General features: G+C 40.7%; 1 protein-coding gene across 1 annotated transcript; it reads left to right on the forward strand.

Moving 5' to 3' along the window:
* Nucleotides 1-1,583: 1,583 nt before the first annotated feature.
* Nucleotides 1,584-10,356, forward strand: LOC120727838 (leucine-rich repeat-containing protein 52-like). The gene is made up of 2 exons (XM_040022392.1): nt 1,584-2,632; nt 9,435-10,356. The coding sequence occupies exons 1-2, from the start codon at nt 1,984-1,986 to the stop codon at nt 9,761-9,763; spliced, it is 978 nt and encodes a 325-aa protein (XP_039878326.1). The 5' UTR covers nt 1,584-1,983; the 3' UTR covers nt 9,764-10,356.
* The last annotated feature ends 8,231 nt before the right edge of the window (nt 10,357-18,587 follow it).

An 18,587-nucleotide genomic window follows, 5' to 3' on the forward strand; every position in this document is an offset into this window, starting at 1 on the left:
TCTTACAACACTAGATTTAAAGGATTACAAAAACACCTTTCGGCTGCAGCTCTTTCTTCCAGTGTTTTGCATTTTTCTGCCATGCCATTCTAGACGGTTAAATATAATGATGAATATTTTAGGGAAAACAGAGAGTAAGACAGATGTGCCTGTGCATGACTGTACCTGCTGGAGATTCCAAGAAAACAAATAGCAGAGGTTATACGTTGTCAGGAATAATGCAAAGCCTGTATTTTGAAGTCTGCTTGCCAATCAAACAAGAACTGGTCCTGCTATGCGCTTTCAAAATAATGGTTCCTCAAAGTATATATGAGATGATTAGATTTAAAAAAAAAAAAATTCTCAATGTTCTTAATGTTTTAAAAGTATCTTCTTCTACCCTTTCTGTAAATATCACATCTAGATATTTAAGCCTCCAGATTTTATGTTTTTATGCCTGCAGCATTCCCTCATATTTCTCATTTGTCATTTTATGCACATTCCCCAACATCTATATTTGGAAATTTGGGGATTTTGTCAAAAAATCAGCTTTGGCTTTGCACAATGCTGGACTGAACTTGCTGAGTTATGGCTTATGTTTGGTTTATACAGTTTTGCTTCCTGTATGATCATAAATAGAGAGCAGATAAATTTAGACATCTATTTTAAAAAAAATCCTTGTGCAATAGCTTAAAACTATATAAAAATAGTTACACGAAGACCATTACATGGTTGCTGTTTCTGTGTAACATTACCAAGTTTTCGTCACTAGATGTCCCCATAAAGTCACTAAATATCCTTGACGCAAAACAGCTGTGTGGATTAAGTTCAGTCCACATGGATCGCAAGCGTGAAAAAAGCATTAGGTTATACACGGGCCCACTGTTCTGACACACCATCGCAGGGTAAAAGGCTTCCGCCTGGTTTTGTTGACGTGCGCGAGCGGTCAGCGTTCAGCAGGTTGCTGGCTGTCGACTCGGGGTAGCGCCTTTCACGGACTGTCAGCGGCACATCTGTCCTCCTCCTCCTCCTCCATCACGCCGAGTCTGATTCAGCACTTCAACACCTACACAGAGAACCAAGAATAGAGACAGGGCTCACACTGAGACTGGAAAGAGGAGGAAAAACAACTGCAGCCTGAGACCACCTAGTACCATCTCATCTCAGCCCATCATCTGCTGGCTGTATACATCAGGGAAAGTTTCAAGTGGGTGGGCTGGCTGCCTCTGTGACAGTCAGTCACATACAGAGAAAACCCACGAGATGCACATCCAGGTACACCTGATCCTACTCCTGAGACAGGCTGATGAAAAGTGTGCACGCTATCATCCCCACAAACAGATCTTTACATACACATGCTTAAATCCACGCAGCTTTTACCCACAGACCCTCCAGTAGTGTTTGAAGATGTAATCACAGCGCCCGTGCTGCCAGCTAAAGCATCACAGGTCACCTTACACTAGGTGTCAACTGTGCGCGGGCTTTAATATTTAATGTCAGCCTTACATTACCTCCACTGCCCAGACCCTTCCACTCCCCACGCTCCATCTCACTCCCGAGCGTGAGATCACTCCGCAGCCCCCCCCCCCCCTCCCTTTCAGTGCGCCCCCTTTATTTGGATTCAGTTTCGGAAAGCGGGAGGATGGCAAACATGTAACGGAACAACTGACTGCAAGCAGCAGCGAAGCATCAAAGGACGTCGGCTTTTTTACGACGTGCGAACAGCTTTCAGCAGAATACACTCAATAAATTCATGAAATTCGAAACAGCTCCAAGGCAGCCGACCGTCAAGTCCAGCACAGCGGATGCGCGTCGGATCCAGAACCAACAGACAGGATGAACTGAGACATTACGCGCGAGAGGTTGCCACGGGCACGTTTGGGTTTGACCTCGGCGGAGATCGTTTCTTGGGACAAGCGGCTCGCACGGTGATGATGTATCAATGAAGAATGTCACTGCGACCGACTCTGTCCAAACAGGGTTGATGAAGCCCTCGGCGGTGTCATGCGTCTTGCCCCGCAGCCAAGCGCGCAACCCCTGCGGCTTCTAGTTCTGCTCCTCCTCGCGAAAGCGGTCCCCTCATCCCCGGTAATCTCCACTGGCTGCCCGGACAGGTGCGTGTGTGACGACCAACTTGTGGTCCAGTGCGCTGGGCAGCACCTGACCACCTTCCCGGTCAACCTTCCGCTGGCCACGCGGCAGCTCATCATCTCAAACAACCGTATCGTGGAGCTGCCGCCTCTCGCGCTCAACTACCTCTCTGACCTGGTGTACCTGGACTGCAGCAACAACTCTCTGACGGAGATCTCAGAGTCCACTTTTGGGAATCTACGCAAGCTGGCCTACTTGGACCTCTCCTTCAACACTCTGACCCGGATCGAGGACAGGACGTTCGGCCCCTTGGCGAGCTTGGTGATGCTGAGGATGACGGACAATCCGGGGCTCTCCGAAATTCACCCGGACGCTTTTGGGGAGAACGCGGCCCTTCAGGTACTCGATGTGAGCCGAAACAACCTGACGGTCTTCAACATCACCTCCCTGATCGCGCTGCCCGCCCTGCGCTCAGTGGGGCTCAGCGGGAACCCGTGGAGCTGCGAATGCGACAACGAGGACCTGTCCTTGTGGGTCCATCTGGAGGGCTTCAAGTTCCAAGGTCTTGTCAGTTATCTACTCTATTTTTTCTATCAACAAAGAACATCACTTACATTTGCTTTGGTGAGACGCGGAAAGGCCCCAGAGAGCCAGTCATACACAAATATTGTTACTCCATTTAATTGTTAGATAATTCTCAGTTACATAAACTGGCCTCCCGATGGAGGTTCTTTCAGTAACAGAACAGCATCCACTAATAAGATCAACAAAGTGCCCGCGCAGCACCTTTCATAAATCCAGCTGTGTTGTATGTCGATAAGCAACAACTTATATGAAGAAGCACTTTAGAAGTAAACAGACAAAGGGCTACTTTAATAGCTAAAAATTATGGTGAATCTAGAGGCTAAGTCATTGTTTATAAGCTGGAATTACTTCTGTTTAATGTGCAGAATTTTTTTGCTATTATTTGAAATCACTGAATTGAAATCCCCACGTCTGCACAGTTTAACCACAAGGCACTGATTCAAAATCAGCTATTAAACCCCTTTTGTCCCATCTTCTGTGGAATATAGTTTGAAGGTCATTTGATTTCGTTTAATTTATCTGGGTCTTAGTCATATGCACATATACATTAGAGCTTCAGGGGCCCTGAAAGTCTGTGCATCTGGAGCTGTTAACAATTTTGCCTCGTTGGTTGGTAATCGAGATTGGTGTCCTCCTACAAAGTGACAGTCCTTTAACTGTGATATTTTTTTGTTTTTTCACACCTTACATAATTAAAATTCTTCTTATAAGACAGAAAAGATGTTCAAACATGATGGCAAAATGGCAGCAAAGCTCTTCCTTTTGACTCCCTCAAGGAAAGAATGACTCTGTGTCTTTCTGAATACATGCAGAGGCTTAACTACTGGATTTCCCTCACACCATGTCACTCCCTGTCATGTCTGCATCTCAATAATGACACACACACACACACACACATGCCATGTGGTATCCATGTACACCACAACTCTGCAATGTGCTGTTAGTTTGATGTAACTTCACTCCTCTCTCATCTTTCAGTGGGATGAGACGCAGGTGACAGCAGTGGAGCGTGGCAGCAATCAGACTATCAAATGACAAAGAGGGTGAAAGAAGATCGTAGGCAGGGACCCACTTGATTTGTCTTCTGGCGACTTTACTCATAAATTCTGTTCTGCTCTCTGCAGTGATGAAGGAAACAAGGCGTTTCTTTTTTGTTTTGTTTTTTAAATCTGAGAATGACTAATCAATCTGCTATCAGGCTCCTGCGTTGCAGGCGTGATAAATGGATCATGGCTCCACCATCAAATATTGATCCCCTTTGTTTTGTTGCTGTCAAGCTGATAAATGTGTCCGGTATTCCATCATCGTTCTTACTTTGAGTTATTATGCTCGTGGATAATGGTGTGGATGTGTCACTATGCAAAAGGGCAGCTGCTATTTATAGTGTGATTTACTGAGCAAGAAGCCAGCCATAATTCTAACACCACAGCTATAATACAACTGCCACGCTCACTAAAAAGGCATCCCCTGCTCTTTTCCCTCTCACACACACGCACACATACACACACACTATAGTTCATCATGCTCCCTGTGAAGCTCAGACTGAGTCCAAAAGGAGTCCTGCAAGAGCTGTCCCATTTTCCTGCCTCTCGTTGCCTTTTGTCTAGCTTAATTTGGAGTTGAGTCTCTTCCAGTGACAGCTGCCAGCGAGGGAGAAGGCGGACACATGGATACAAACATTCTCTACATCTACACGCAGCCTTTGGTAAACACTATAGAAACTCACACACATACACACCCTCACAGGCGCAGATTTTACACACTGACTGATTTGTGCACTGAGACGTTTAAACACAGACAAAGCATACTTGTGTAGCTGGGGGGTGGGAAGGGGGTTTCGGGGGGGGGGGCGTAGAAAAACATTTTAGAGACGGTTGTTTTTCAGCTGCAAGCTCCGGCTCCCAAGCCTTGTTATCGCTTGCCTGGGTCTCACCTGGCTCATGCAACATGGCCTGCCTTGTCTCCTCGGTTTAGGAAATGCATCGAGACCAAGCGAGAGACAGGGAGAGAGGGAGCGAAAGAAATAAAGCCTCAGGAAGGAACCAACAGATTCTCCTCTGTCTCGCCTTCCTGGCTAGATTAGCACTCTCTCAGCTGTTATATAAGGAGAGCGTCTAGAAATAGAGCAGTGTGGATGGGGGAAGGAGAGAGGGAAAGCCCTGTCCTTTGATGTCAGTCCCTGTAGGGGTATAGGGGGTGAAGCCATAAGGGTTTCCTTCCTAGCTGTCAGGCCTCCCCTCACACACACACCTGCATATGCAAACACACACACGCGGACATGTGCATCCACAACCATTTGCAGATTCAGATTGGAAACTTAAATCTCATGCAGACACATGCATGTACAGTGCATTAAGTGGGAATGCACACTGTACGTATTTGTGTCTGCATGGAGGGCTGTCGGAATTTGAGCAGCATATTGTGTGAACAGTGAGCAGCAGCAGAAGCTTCTGAGAGGATCAGAGCAGACTTTGAATTTTCCCTGCTATTAAGCTTAGAGGAGCAGAGCCTCCTCGTGTTCTTCAGCTGCATGCTCATTTTTTAATCTTTGAGACACATAAGAGCTTCTCTGAGCATAAAAGCAGAGATTTCAGCGCACAGTGAATAATATATTAGGGGAAGCATACATTTCAGTCGCCCTGTGAGATGGAATTGTCGAGTAGTTTGATTGAAAGCGACGGTATGATCCCTGTCACCCTCTGTCAAATCACACCTCCCACCAACCTGAGCCTGTTTTTATATGTGTTGCCAGTGAGCAAGCGGAATAGGTTTAAACAGCTAAAAGTAATTGAGTGTGAACATTTGAAAACAATTAGGTAAAATATTAACTAAACAGTTGATATAAAAATGAAAGAAAAGCGATTAACAAATAGGTGAATTAGCTTAAATGACTGAATGTGCAGGTTAAACGACGACGCAGAAAGAAGTAAACAAATTCAGCTGAACTATAATAATAAGCAAGTAAAAATGCTGTTGACTTGGAGTTGACTTGGAGCAATTAAGGGTGCAACAATAACGGCTAAACACCTGCATTTAATGGCCTTGTTGATTCACGTGAGGTCATCAGTGAATATGGACGTGGCCGATCTTCATTAATCAAAAACACATAAAGAACTGAAAGAAAACAGTACAGTTATCTGTTATAATAACAACTTTCTTTCTTCTTTGTTTTTGGCAGAAATTGGGAATTAAAGAAAACCAAACTGGTTATTAGCCAAACTGTTACTTCAAACATCAGGATTGGCATCAGCCCAATATTTCAAAATCTTATGTGTCTCTTAAAGTAGTTTCATAAAAAGCCAATACTTGGAAAAGGAAGTGTAGATGATTTAAATTCTAGGGTTTTTTTTCATGTCAAGACATAATAAAAATGATTTGGTCCTCAGCAGGTATTAAAATTTGGGAAACATAACCTCAGATTAGGATGTGACATATTACACAATGTCATTATTTGTTTAACAAAAATTAAGCTAAAATGCAGAATGCAGCTAGGTGCCGATAATGAAATGCACTTAATTAACTGATCATCAGTTCTTAAAGAAGCGATTGCTGCTGCAGCCAGCAGTCTGGGAAGGTTTGTGCAGCCATGTCTAAACCATTCGAAGTCCGTCATTCTACAGCGGGAAAGATTATTCACAAGTGGAAAACATTCAAGACAGTTGCAAATCTTCCCAGGAGTGGAAGTCGCAGCATATTTACCTGAAGTTCAAACTGTGCAATGTTTACAGAACCTGTAAAAAAAACAGGAGCTAGATCTCGGACTCTGAAGGCCTCAACTAGCATGTTCAATGTTAAAGTTCATGACAGTACAGTTTGACAAACAGTTTGGAAAGGTTGCCAGGAGAAAGTTTATTATCTCTACAAAGAACATGTCAGGACAGCTTAGGTTAAAAAGCTGCATCCGAACAAACTACAAGACTTCTGCAACAATGGCGATATCTGGCGACAATTCACAGTGCCACGTTTGGAACAAAACAGCATATCAGTACAAAAGCTGTAAAGCCCGGTGGTGGAGGGGTGATGACCAGGGCAACCTTCAGTCACTGCGTCGACCATGAACTCGTCTGTATACCAAAATATTGTAAAGTCAAATGTGATGGTCATGGATTGGCTCAGACAAACTTTACTTATGTCTAATATTCCTGTATAAGTGTAAACATACCATAAATGTAAGCTGTACTTATTTCCTACTTTTCTATTAAAACAGAAATAAATGAGGGACTTTTTCACAGTACTGTATATAAAATGTTTTGACGGTCATCATTATTATTATTATTGTTTATTGTCATCTAAAATTGTGAGCTGAAATAACACAGAATACAGTAAAATGTTCATAAAGTCAAAGCTTACCTTGCTGAAAGACCAATGATCTCTGCTACAATGATCTGAATTTGCACACAATGACCACCTAATGGATCTTCACCCAAACTGTGCTTAAGGTCAAGGGCAAGATCACATTCATCATTCTCAGTCTATTTGAATTCTTATCAATTTGTCCAATACAGCAAACTATTGGCAGCTGGGTGACCAACTACATACGACATAAAGCTACAAAATTATAGGGTAATACATGAGTAAACGTTTTCATTGTCATTTTTCATAGTAAAAAAAAAGATTTATGAACGTTTTGTTATTTATCAGCAGTTTGTGCGACGAGATCACTCTGTTCAATATTAATGAGATGTTTATGTAAGTGTTGTGCAGTAAGTTTACAGTTATTCTCTGATGGTCATGTCTCAGTTTTCCTCTGTTTGTTAGGGTTATGTGATTGTTACAATTCCATGGCATGCATCTCACAGCAAAACGAATCAGGGTATTTTAAGCATGCTGGTATGAAAATGGGGCTACAGGAAACTGTTCCCTGTGCAGAAACTTCCAAGTCTTTTCATCTCTCCCAGTGGGAATTTCTCCTAGCACAAAAGCTCTGAAAAAACAGAAGCCAATTAAAAACAGTGGCCGCGTGGAGATGCCACACTCCGCTGTGTTGCACTTTTTTGCTCACAATAACAAAAGACTCAACCAGCTTTCAGGATTGTTATCTTAAAAAAAAGGCCTCTCTGGTGAGCTGCTGCAGGGCTCAACACCTATAATGTGGTGTGTTTAATTTTCATTCAGAGGGCTTTAAAATTATAGTTCATGCAGTTTTCCGAAAGCGAATGAACTCAATATTTTGTTAGAATATGTGGATTTCAGCAAGGTCTCAGTACTGTAGTGAAGTCATATCCAGTCCCTGATGATGAGAACCCTTATTATCTGTGGTTTCAAGCAGACACAAAGGCTCAAGTCATTCACTAATCCTGTGCAGGGAAAAGGAATTTGAATATTTCATCCATGATTTTTTCTTTTTTGTTAACATAATGCTGCATCAACAGCAGACTGTGAATCGCAGGAAGCTCTTAAAGCTTTTGTAGTTTTCTGATAGAAACAGCAACATTATTATGATGCAATTTGCTGCCTTTTGGTTATTTATTTATTTAGAAGTATGAATGTGAATGAGTTTTGGATATCCTCGTCTCAGGATGCTGCCATTTACAAATGTTGAGGAAAACAAGTACAAACATGCTTGAATTATTCAAAAGGCTGCTCTCTTTAATGCCATATGTATGATATCGTACTTTGCATTATGTTACAACTCTCACAGCAAAGGATCTCATAGATCATATGCTAATTAGATGCAAAGGTTTTACACACATCTGCTGTACATAAGTAAAAGTACTGGATGAAGAACATGTGAGAGAGAAAGAGCTCTGTGACAGACTGGCGACCTGTCCTGGGGGGAACCCGCCTCTCACCCTATGGCAGCTGGGATAGGGTCCAGCCTCCCTGCGACTCTGATAAAGATAATTGGAAGAGATCGGAGGGATGAATGATATAGTACAGTGGAGGGGATAACAGGAGTTATATGTGTCCTGTCACATTTTCTACTATTTTGTACATTTTTGCTTTTTTTATTTGGTGAAGTTTTTTTTCTGAACTTGTACGATCTGTTAGAAAGTTGAACCACTGATTTACTGATCAATTTTACCTGGTTTTTTTTTTTTGTTTGTTTATTTGTTGATAGTTAAAGCTATTACGATAAAAGTTGTGAGGTGTTTGTTTACAGTCAGCGAGGATAAGTCACCTGGAAGTAAAACAGAAGGAGACCGTGTGATGCTGAGGCTGAGGAGCTTGAACAGCTCTGCTGTAATTAATCCTATAGAGAAATCTTGATTTAAACCAGCTTTAACCCTCTGACACCAAGTGTCTCATATTTAATACATGTGTTTTCCAGACATCTATGTCATCAGTGTGGTTTGTTTAAGATGAACTGTGAGCAATAAATTGCACAAAAAATGCCAGATGTATCAAAAGTGATACAAATTGAAACTTATATTATACTATTATACTTTTTAAAATTTGTTAGAAGGTGTAATAAATTCTCCAGTTTAAAACAAACAAACAAAAAAAATTAATGGTTCAGGCTTTAGAGAGTTAACCACCTTATGATGTTTTAATAAAAAGTTAAATTAATAATCATAAAGAAAACAATATTTTTATAGAAAAACATCTGATGAACTTTCACTTGCCTTGTGTCTTAAAAATGTCACTTAACAGTAACGACATCGCTCGAGCGGTGCCACTCTAGGACAGCTGTGAACTGTCTGTGGTGCGTTTCTTTGATATTATGAAAGAAAGAAGAAAAAAAAGGATTGATTTCTAACAATAAAAAAATGCTGATATGTTACTTTGTCCCATGATTAATCCTCACCGTTCCTCCTTGGTGTACTTTTGTGTGACAGATGAGGGCCAGACGGTGTGCGGTTCACCTGCTGATACTCAGGGCCGTCGACTGGGGGAGGTGGGCATCCAGCTACGGACGTTATGTCATCAGACACTCGGCTCCTGGGACTACCTTTTCTTTGTTGTCATCGGCTTTGTCATCTTCGCTGCTGGCACCGTGTCGGCCTGGGTGATGGGTGTCATCATGGTGCTCTATGAGCGCTACATCAAGAAGAAAGACGAGCAGCTCGAGATGGACGACGAGGAAGAAAGCATTGAGACAGGCCGTGCTGCGAGCACCACGAGTGGCCATGACAATGGGAATTTAAAAACTTCACATACTGTTTAAAACAAAAATCCCACCCCTCTCGCCATGGATTCCCACAGTGCCTCCTTTCAACTTCCACGACTGTCTGAGAAGTCTCATGAAACTGGGTCCGTTTATCAGGCTCGGATCTGTTAATGAATGGAACAAGGAATGTGTTTCTATCATTTTTAGTGGGCTTCCAGGTGTTGTTACACACACTGTAGTCGCCATAGTGGAGGTCTCCAGTCCTTGGGTAATACATAGACTATGTATGCAAATATATGACCACATATTTTGTTACTTTATGTGCAAAGTTAGCATTAAAAAAACTCAAAAACAACATATCTCAGAAAAACTCTGAATATGTTTTCACAGAGATATTTCTGACTGATCTTCACATCAGTTTAAAATCAGCTTTTTGAAATTTTAAAGTTTAAAAGTAAAAAAAAAAAGTCAAGACAAGGCAAAGATAGAATCTTAAGCTAAAAGTGACCTACCCCCAGGTTACCTGTGAACTGCGACCTGCACTATAGTAACACCAGTTGAAATAAAGACGGAAAACGTGGCTTACAGTTTGTGCTTTGCTGATGATATTGTTAACACTGAGTAGGGAAAGTGTGTTTTTGTGACTGTAGTTGTAGTTTTTTTTCTCCAGATCAGTTTGTCTTTTTTATTGGTACATTTTTCACTGAATATTCCTCTAAGATGCTTTATTATGGTTATTTAATGGATGTACTGAGGAAAGCTGGATACCAGAACTAAAGATGTTGATGGCTTGCTTGACAGAAACAGAGCTCTAACTGGATTTGTAGCTCAGTGAAGGAGCACAAAAGTATTTTCCTCCAAAAAAGACCTTCATCTACTGTCTACAGCTATTGGCCCATAGCTGTTTCACTGCATTGATATCATAAAAATAAAACTCATTGATAACGTTTATAGGAAAAAATATGTTTTGGGCACAGAAGATCTTGACCACTGTGAAAAATGAACAACACAGACTTTTTTTTAATTAAAAGACAGACATTTGCTGATGTTGAAACCAGATGTGACAAGAAAGTGGTGGATCTGAGTGAGAAATGGAGGGACACTGCACACTCATACAGTAATGATTTATAAACCATCTCTAAAGGGGATCATGGTTTACAAACTAAACATCATGCTATATTCAGTAAGAATTGAAACTAGCATCTGAGACCATATAGCTATTATTTAAAAAAAAAAAAAAACTCTTAATGAAGTCAAAGACAGCGGGAGTTGAAGGGCGGTGTTTGCCATAAATTATTAAACTGCTGAACTCCTGTTTGGAAACCGTGTAGTCGCCCCCTGCTGGCCATTTGAAAGAATCAGGTTTAAGGCATTTTCACATTAGCTTCACCTTTTAGGAACCGAAGCTACATCCATCTTTGATATACAGTCTAAGGAGCAGCAATGCTGAATACATTCAGAGGTTTAAACTTATAAGGAAATTATAGCAAAATAATCCCACTTAAGACATTTAAGAGCTAAACAAATGTGTGTGGATAAGTTTAGACATCTAAGTCGGACAATTATATCTAAGCCATAGTCAAAATATCCATGCATCCATGCATCCATCCCCCCAGCTGTCATAGGGTGAGAGGTTGGACTGGCACAGAGAGACAGACAATGGCTCACATTCGCACCTACAGCTAGATTAGTTCTAAATCTATGAGTTAAAACCAACCATCAAAGAAAAAATGTTGCTGTTTGCGTTCCATTGTCTTAATACCAAGCTAGGCTAACCATGTACTGGCTTTATATTTAGTGGATGGATACAAATATGCCTCTCACTCAAAAAACAAAAATGAATTCATCTTGCATTACCATCATTTTTTACATGTCTGGTTTACAGCATTCGCTAAAAAATCCAATAGAAGGAAACTAGAAATGTTTGCCAAATCTTCTGTAGTAACTATAGACCCAGTTCAAATATACAAAACATTTTCCTAGTATTATAAAATGCACAAACACTGTTTGGTTAAACCATACAGCCATCTTATATAGAATTGTTTTGTTTACACTGACAGTTTTCTCAAGGACCTCCATGATGGCACTAACCAAAGCAATACAATTGTGACACAGCTCGAGCTCCTCTGTGTAACATTATAAATGTCTTGTTGTCGCTCCACCCACAGGTATGACAGGAAGGAGAGGAGGAACTTTTTTTAAGGAGTGCATTTATCCCCACGTATGTGACAGAGTGTACGATGTAGCTTTATGTGTGACTCTGCACAGTGAGAGTGTCAGTCCGTGCACTGCTGGGGCATGATTTTGTACTGTAATCCATCTTTCCCTTAATCATTAGCCCAGAAACAAACTGCTGTGGCTGTATTTGTGTTAAGGTTCTACAGTTGTTGTGAAGTGGAGAGAGCCCACAAATGCCAGCTGCTGAGATCTGTTTTGGCAGTGGGCCCTGCTGGATGGCGAGCAAACAGGACAATGTGATAAGTGATTTCTACTCTGTTGGGTTGGAGTGCAGTGTCCTATCTACTTCTGCATGCACTGTTAATGCACCAAAAAGCCTTACAAGGTGTGTATACGTTCATTAAAGAATGAAATAGGATTTCCTGTAACATACGAAAACATCCTATTTGTGATCTTTTCAAAATGCTTAAAAAAAAACAATTCTTTGTATTTTTTTGGTGACTGAGTTACTGTGCAAAGTCAAACATTATTTATGCCCAAAATAGCAAACATGAACACTTGCTGTGCTTCAGGTTTCCATGTCACAAACCTTCCATGCTTTTAATACTTATATGGAATTGCTCTCCATTGACCCTGACTTTAGTATCAACTTGCTTCAACCGAGACATCAGGCTGCCCTTTGTATGTGTACTGTTCCTGTCTCAGAATTATTCATTTGATTAAAGGAAAAAAAAAAGCTATGACAGACATGTGAAGGATTAGATCAGATACTTTTTTCCTGTGTTTGAAGTCAAATGTTTAGATGTATCCAAGTATAACATATCGCAGAATTGAAAGCAAAGCAGAAAATAAATACTTTACTGAAGACATTTGACACACACACACACATTAAATCAAATTAACGAGAGCCAAAATATATTTAGCTATACAATACTTTGCTTCCATGGCTTTGGGTTTAATTTGCTATTCTGATAATGTCAAGGTCGACTGAATGTGGCAGGATTTGTGTGCCGAAACAAGTGAAGGTTTTTTGAACTGCAACTGCACAAACTGATGCCTTTCTGTAATGTGATCTACATCTAATAGTGAGAAACCTTTCTTCACACATTTACTGGCACTTCCAGTCACATATTCTTGTGATTTGTCCAAAAAGAAAAAAAAAGGTAGGGTTTTATATTTTATGTGATGAAATGAATGCACAATAATAGCATATTATAAACACAGTATTTATGGATGTGTCAGAGGTGGTGTCACAGGTATTTTATTTTTGGTCACCACAGGCCTTTCACGCGGCAAACACATGGCAGCGTTTGATGTACAAAGGTTTTCTTGTTGCATTCCTTAAGAGCCATTAAAAGAAGAAAGCAAATATAAACCACAAACATAAGACAGTCAGAAAATAATTCAAATTTTTGTTGCTTGTTTTCTCTTGAGAGAGAGAGAGAGAGATGATTGGAATTAATGCTGACTCATAACAGTATATATAATTATGCATGTACCGATGTTTTGATTGGTACATGCATAATTATATATACTGTTACTACAGCAGTATGCTGAGATGCCTTCAGTCCTGTGCTCCTGATTGCTTCCATGGCTTTGGGTGGAATATTTGCATGGGTTCTGTCAGTAATGCATTGCTTAATGTGCAGGTCTATTCAGGTCTCCATACTAAACTCTCATATATACACATACATACATACATAAACTCGATCATTTTGGCTGTGAGCCTGTGTTAGTTTCTGCTGCAGCTTACTGATTAGGCCATGCGATGCCACAGGCAAGGGTGAGGGTGCAGACTGGAAATAGGATAGCTGATTGCCCCAATTCATGTCAGCACAGTGACACACATGAAATGACAAGGAAAACCCATGTCTCCCTCTCCTAATACACGTACACGCTGCAGTTGCTGTTCGTTTACACAAGGTGAAGGTTTGCAAAGCTTGGTTTTGAGTAATAACAGCTTCCTGTTGCATAGCACGTGAATGAGCTGAATTTCAATATTTAAGTGGATGAAGTAAAATGGAACATTTTGCACTTGTTACACCCCCGTGCTTCACGGTCAACCCATACTTAGGCACACGTATGCTTAAACACACAGAGACAGAAGCCTTGGTTCTGCCTCTAATTTCCCCTTGGGGTAGAAAGACTCTTATTAACACTGATTCTGACAGCGAGTACAATAGTATTGTTTCGCATCACAAACAAAATTGATATAATTTGCTTTCTTTCTGATGGTAAAATAAAGTAGAAAGCTTTCTCTTGTCTATCTGATGAAAAGCCAGCAGGTTATTAACATAGCATAAAAATAGGGGAAGACAACTAGCTTAGCTCTTGGAAGGAAACTAAGCTGGCATAACACAAAGGTAAAAATTTAAGTGGGTTTAAAAAGTGCTAGATGAGTTGATTACTTAACTTTGAAGACCAGCAGTTTTTTAGTGTATGATGGTTACACACCAACTAGCACAACTGCAGCTACATAGCACCAGAACAGGTGTTCAAAGGGCAGAGTGGTAATGCAAGAGAAGCGATTCTTTCTATTCACAGAACCATAAAAGGATTTAAAAGCTGCCATTTTTATTTTATATAGGACTGCAGTGCTCCTTTAAACAAAAATGTAACATTCATTTGGCAGGTTGGGTTAGGGTCGCTGTTTCCTTCTGGTTCCACGTTAATCTAAGTTCAGCAGCAACTGGCTACAGCATCACATTAACATACAAACCTGAGGGGCAACAATCATTTGATCTGACCATTGGCAAGTTAGCAAGTAGTAAGAGCACATTTCCCAAGATGTTGAACTGTGGCTTTGAAATAATAGCAGTACTTAAGGCAGCTGTGGTGCTTGCGAATGGATGTTTGTTTTCATTTTCATATCCCATCATTCAAAAGCCAAGCTGAGGCAGTGGTCAGGATGTGCTCCAGGACAGAGATGCGCCCAACTGGATATGGTCACATTACAGCTGTGACTGCGAGCCAGTTCAGTAAATAGACAAGGAAATGCACACAGCTACTGGACGCAGAAGCTCCTGCAGCCCTGCTTCCTGCTCATATTTTTGCACCATTGTGTGCACCCACTGAGCTGGAGGCAAACGGGCCAATGTAAAAATGCCTGCAGATGGGAGATGTGACATGAAGTAAGACTGGCTCTAACCGACCGTAATAGCCCTCTGACACATCTACTTACAAACATGCTCACTTACACAGAGTCATGCACACACACACACATCAAATTGGAAAATAATCCTTTAGTCATGGAATAGTGGAATGACTTAAACTGAACTTGGAGATGAGGGGGATATTTCCACGGAAGGGTGGAAATCTGGTGTCAGTGTTACAGCTGTTATGTGAGAATTTCATCATTAATCAGACCCAAATTAATGTCAGCTGAGACAAATCTGCGATACATGCTGTACGCCTGTAAAGAAAATACTTTAACGTATATAAACGTATAAATGCATTTCTTTTGCATGCATTTGTGAACACACGAAGGCTAAGGAGGGTTCTTGTTTTATACTCCGAGTTACTTTCTGACCACAGAAGGATCAGGATCTGCAAACACTGGTTTTCCACCAGTTTTGCTTCCCTCATTTCCTCCATTGTGATCTCAGTACATTCTCAAAGCAAATTATTTGTGTCGTGGGATTTGTTGCAAAATAACATTACTGTTTGATTTGATTTCTGTCACATGCAGTATATAGTATATATTTTATTGCAGTATATATTCTATTGGACTCAATATTGACAACTTCTACTTATCCCTTCCTTGGAAAGAGGCTATTGATTGATTGCCTTCACTTGGCAAAGAGGAGGATGGTCCTGCTGCTGTTACACACTGTATTTCCACACAGGCTCAGGGGCCTGCCAACTCTGTATCCTTCCCCAGCAATAAAAGGTCATTGGAGAGGAGATGGTGTGTCCTTTTGTGCGTCACAGTTCTGCCTGGAGAAGTGTTTTTTTCTTCTTTTTTTTGTTTCGCCTTCTTAGACGTCTCCTCTCCTCCTCTTCTTTTCTTGAAACGTGTTTTCTTCCGCTCTTGCTCTGTGGGTATGTAGAAGGCTAGTCGGTGTCTAATTAGCTTCCAAGTCAAAAACCTGTAAAGCCAATAGGCACATATGCACTGCAGAGACCGTCGCACACAAGTGAACAGGCACACAGACATTCGCAGCTGGAGATGTGTTGCATTTTACATTAGTGTATTCTGGGCACCCAGGCCAGTGCACAGTTGTTTTAATCCAACGGAGCTGGCTGCACAAGTGAGATAACGAGATGCTTACTCACACTAAGCTCCAACTCAAAAGCAGCACAATGGTATTTCAGACTGAGACAGGCACTTTGCAAACTGGTCTGTGGTATTTTTTGCACATACAACTGGCATGAAAGGGACTTTAATTTTCATTTGACTGGCTCTGTTCCTCTTATCTCTTAAATGTCACTTTATCCCTCCCTTGCTTTATTTGTCTCTTAAATATTTTGGCCATATGGCCAGAAATATCTGCACCTGCCATTTTCCCTATTGACGTGCCTATTTCTAGCTTTTTGCCAATCTCCACCCTTCTCTCTTTCTCTGAACAGAATACTTTCTTGCTGTCTGATAAATACCAACAATGAGTTAAGCTTAGCTTAATACAAAAAAGCTTCATATCTAATTCATATACTGTACATTAACTGCTTCTAGCACTGATAGTCTTGCAAATTTTTGCTTTAATACTTCAATTTTTGGAGCAAATGAAATAATGTAGTGACCTTCAGGATTGCTTGCACTGTATGTGTGTGCATTTTCACATCAAAAAACACCTCTTGGACATCTTTGCACAATACACTCAAGGATAGGAGTCCAGGCACATTATGAGGCTGGAGGTGAAAGCAACTGAGAGACACAGGGAAGGAGTTTCAGGGATCTAGTGAGGGTCAAGGTTGGCATGCCCAAAAGGTACTGTGTCCCTGTACTTTCACAGTAAACAGTTAATAGTCTTCAAGTTGAATCAGTATTAGCTCCATAACTTTCACATCTGAATGAAGAATCTTGGGCTCGAATCTTCGGAGACACCTGGGTCAATTTTGAAACTCCAGAATTTCTGTATTTCAACACTTGACATCTAGCAAACACTATAGTCTGCCATCAGTGATATATCACATACACTAATTTTGCCTGACAGAATCACGTCCATTTCTAATTCAGTCAGCCCAGTGAATACAGTCATTCAATTGTGGATTTGACTTCTGTTAATTTCTTTTTAAAAGAATCATGAACCCCTTTCCGTCTTTACTTCTTACAAATAGTAAAGATAATCAGTCACTTTAGGAAGCTCTCTTTATACATAATCCTCTTACTGACTTCTTGTTAATTAACCAAATTAGACTTTCGTTGGCCCTTTCTCAGCTTTTTTCTTCTTCTTTTTTACAAACCATTTCCATGTTTTCCCCCTTGCTTTTGTCCGTTTGATATCCTTCTGTCTGCTTCTTCCTCGTGTCACTTAAATATTGATAGGTTCCTCGAGCAACAGAAAGAAACTTTAGACCTATAACAGTGCACAGCGCTGTTGTCCTTCGGCTCGGTTCTCTCCAGTCACTTTAACTCATCACACGCCGTCTTTTCCTGTGTGGAAGTGGAGTTCTACGCTATCGAGTAACAGCACAACTGTAATAAAAACCCTCAAAGGAAGTGCTGTTTTTCCACCCTTCTCATGACTTGAACTTCACACCTCTCTGGCTGTTAGCATTTAAACTTGTAACACAGGGCTGCCACTGTGAGTTTAAAGTTTAGAAGGCGAGTCTGTGTTAAATGCTGCCTCTGGATCAGATCTGGTTCCCGTTTTCAAGCGTACAGAATAACCCACCACTTCCAAGGAAATGAGAAACCTGGCTGAATCACAACATGCAACATTATTTTATTTTTTAATAAATACTTTTAAATTCCTGCTGGGATTTTCTTTTTTAAACAGGTGAATCGAAGCAAATTGACACTTAAAAAGTTGAGCAGCCTGGTAATAGTCAAATATTCACATGAGCTTTTTAAATTCACTTCTCAAAAGGAATTATTAATAGAACAATTTATAATAGACACTCTCGATGCCTACAAGCAGTTCTGTCTTCCGGCTGTATTACATAAAACATAATGAATTCAGAGAGCCAGAGAGAGCGACAGTGTGCGAGAGAACAGAAAAATAAGAAGAGGAGAGAAAAACAGATAAACAGCAGGTTAAGCCTGCTGGTACCTAGCCACTTATCACACGATGATGACCTGGAATCCGTACATTTAGTGCCTAAATAATTTACACAAATACACATTAAGGGCAAAACAGTCCAAAAAAATACAGTACTAAAGCACCCCCTAGTGACAGGTTTTGAAATTAAAACCTTAACACCATACCTATCCAACACCTTCTCATCACCCCTCTAATAGCTACAGATCCATTGAAGTCAGCTCCAATCACCACTCTCACCCTGGGGACACTCTAGCACTTCATCCAACTTACTCCAGAATTCTTCTTTCGCTTTTAAGTCAATCCATTTTTAGCTGCAGTTCATTTTATTAAGCTTCTATGCTGTTCAGCCCATTATCAATGTAGACTAAAAACAGTGCACATGTCAAAGTAGAACATTCGCTCTGTAAACAACAACTCTGGTTTCAAAGTAAGTAAACAGTTTAAAAAATAGATAACACAAATAACTTTTTACATCAAGCAAATACACTGTCCATATGAAA

Source organism: Simochromis diagramma, unplaced genomic scaffold, assembly GCF_900408965.1.
Source record: "Simochromis diagramma unplaced genomic scaffold, fSimDia1.1 OVJJ01000205.1, whole genome shotgun sequence".
NCBI lineage: Eukaryota > Metazoa > Chordata > Actinopteri > Cichliformes > Cichlidae > Simochromis > Simochromis diagramma.

Excerpts from the sequence above, each read along its gene's own strand:
- LOC120727838 (XM_040022392.1), top strand. The coding sequence starts at position 1,984 with ATGCGTCTTGCCCCGCAGCCAAGCGCGCAACCCCTGCGGCTTCTAGTT. Across the intron at positions 2,633-9,434 it reads GGAGGGCTTCAAGTTCCAAG|ATGAGGGCCAGACGGTGTGC; the intron begins GTCTTGTCAGTT and ends TTTGTGTGACAG.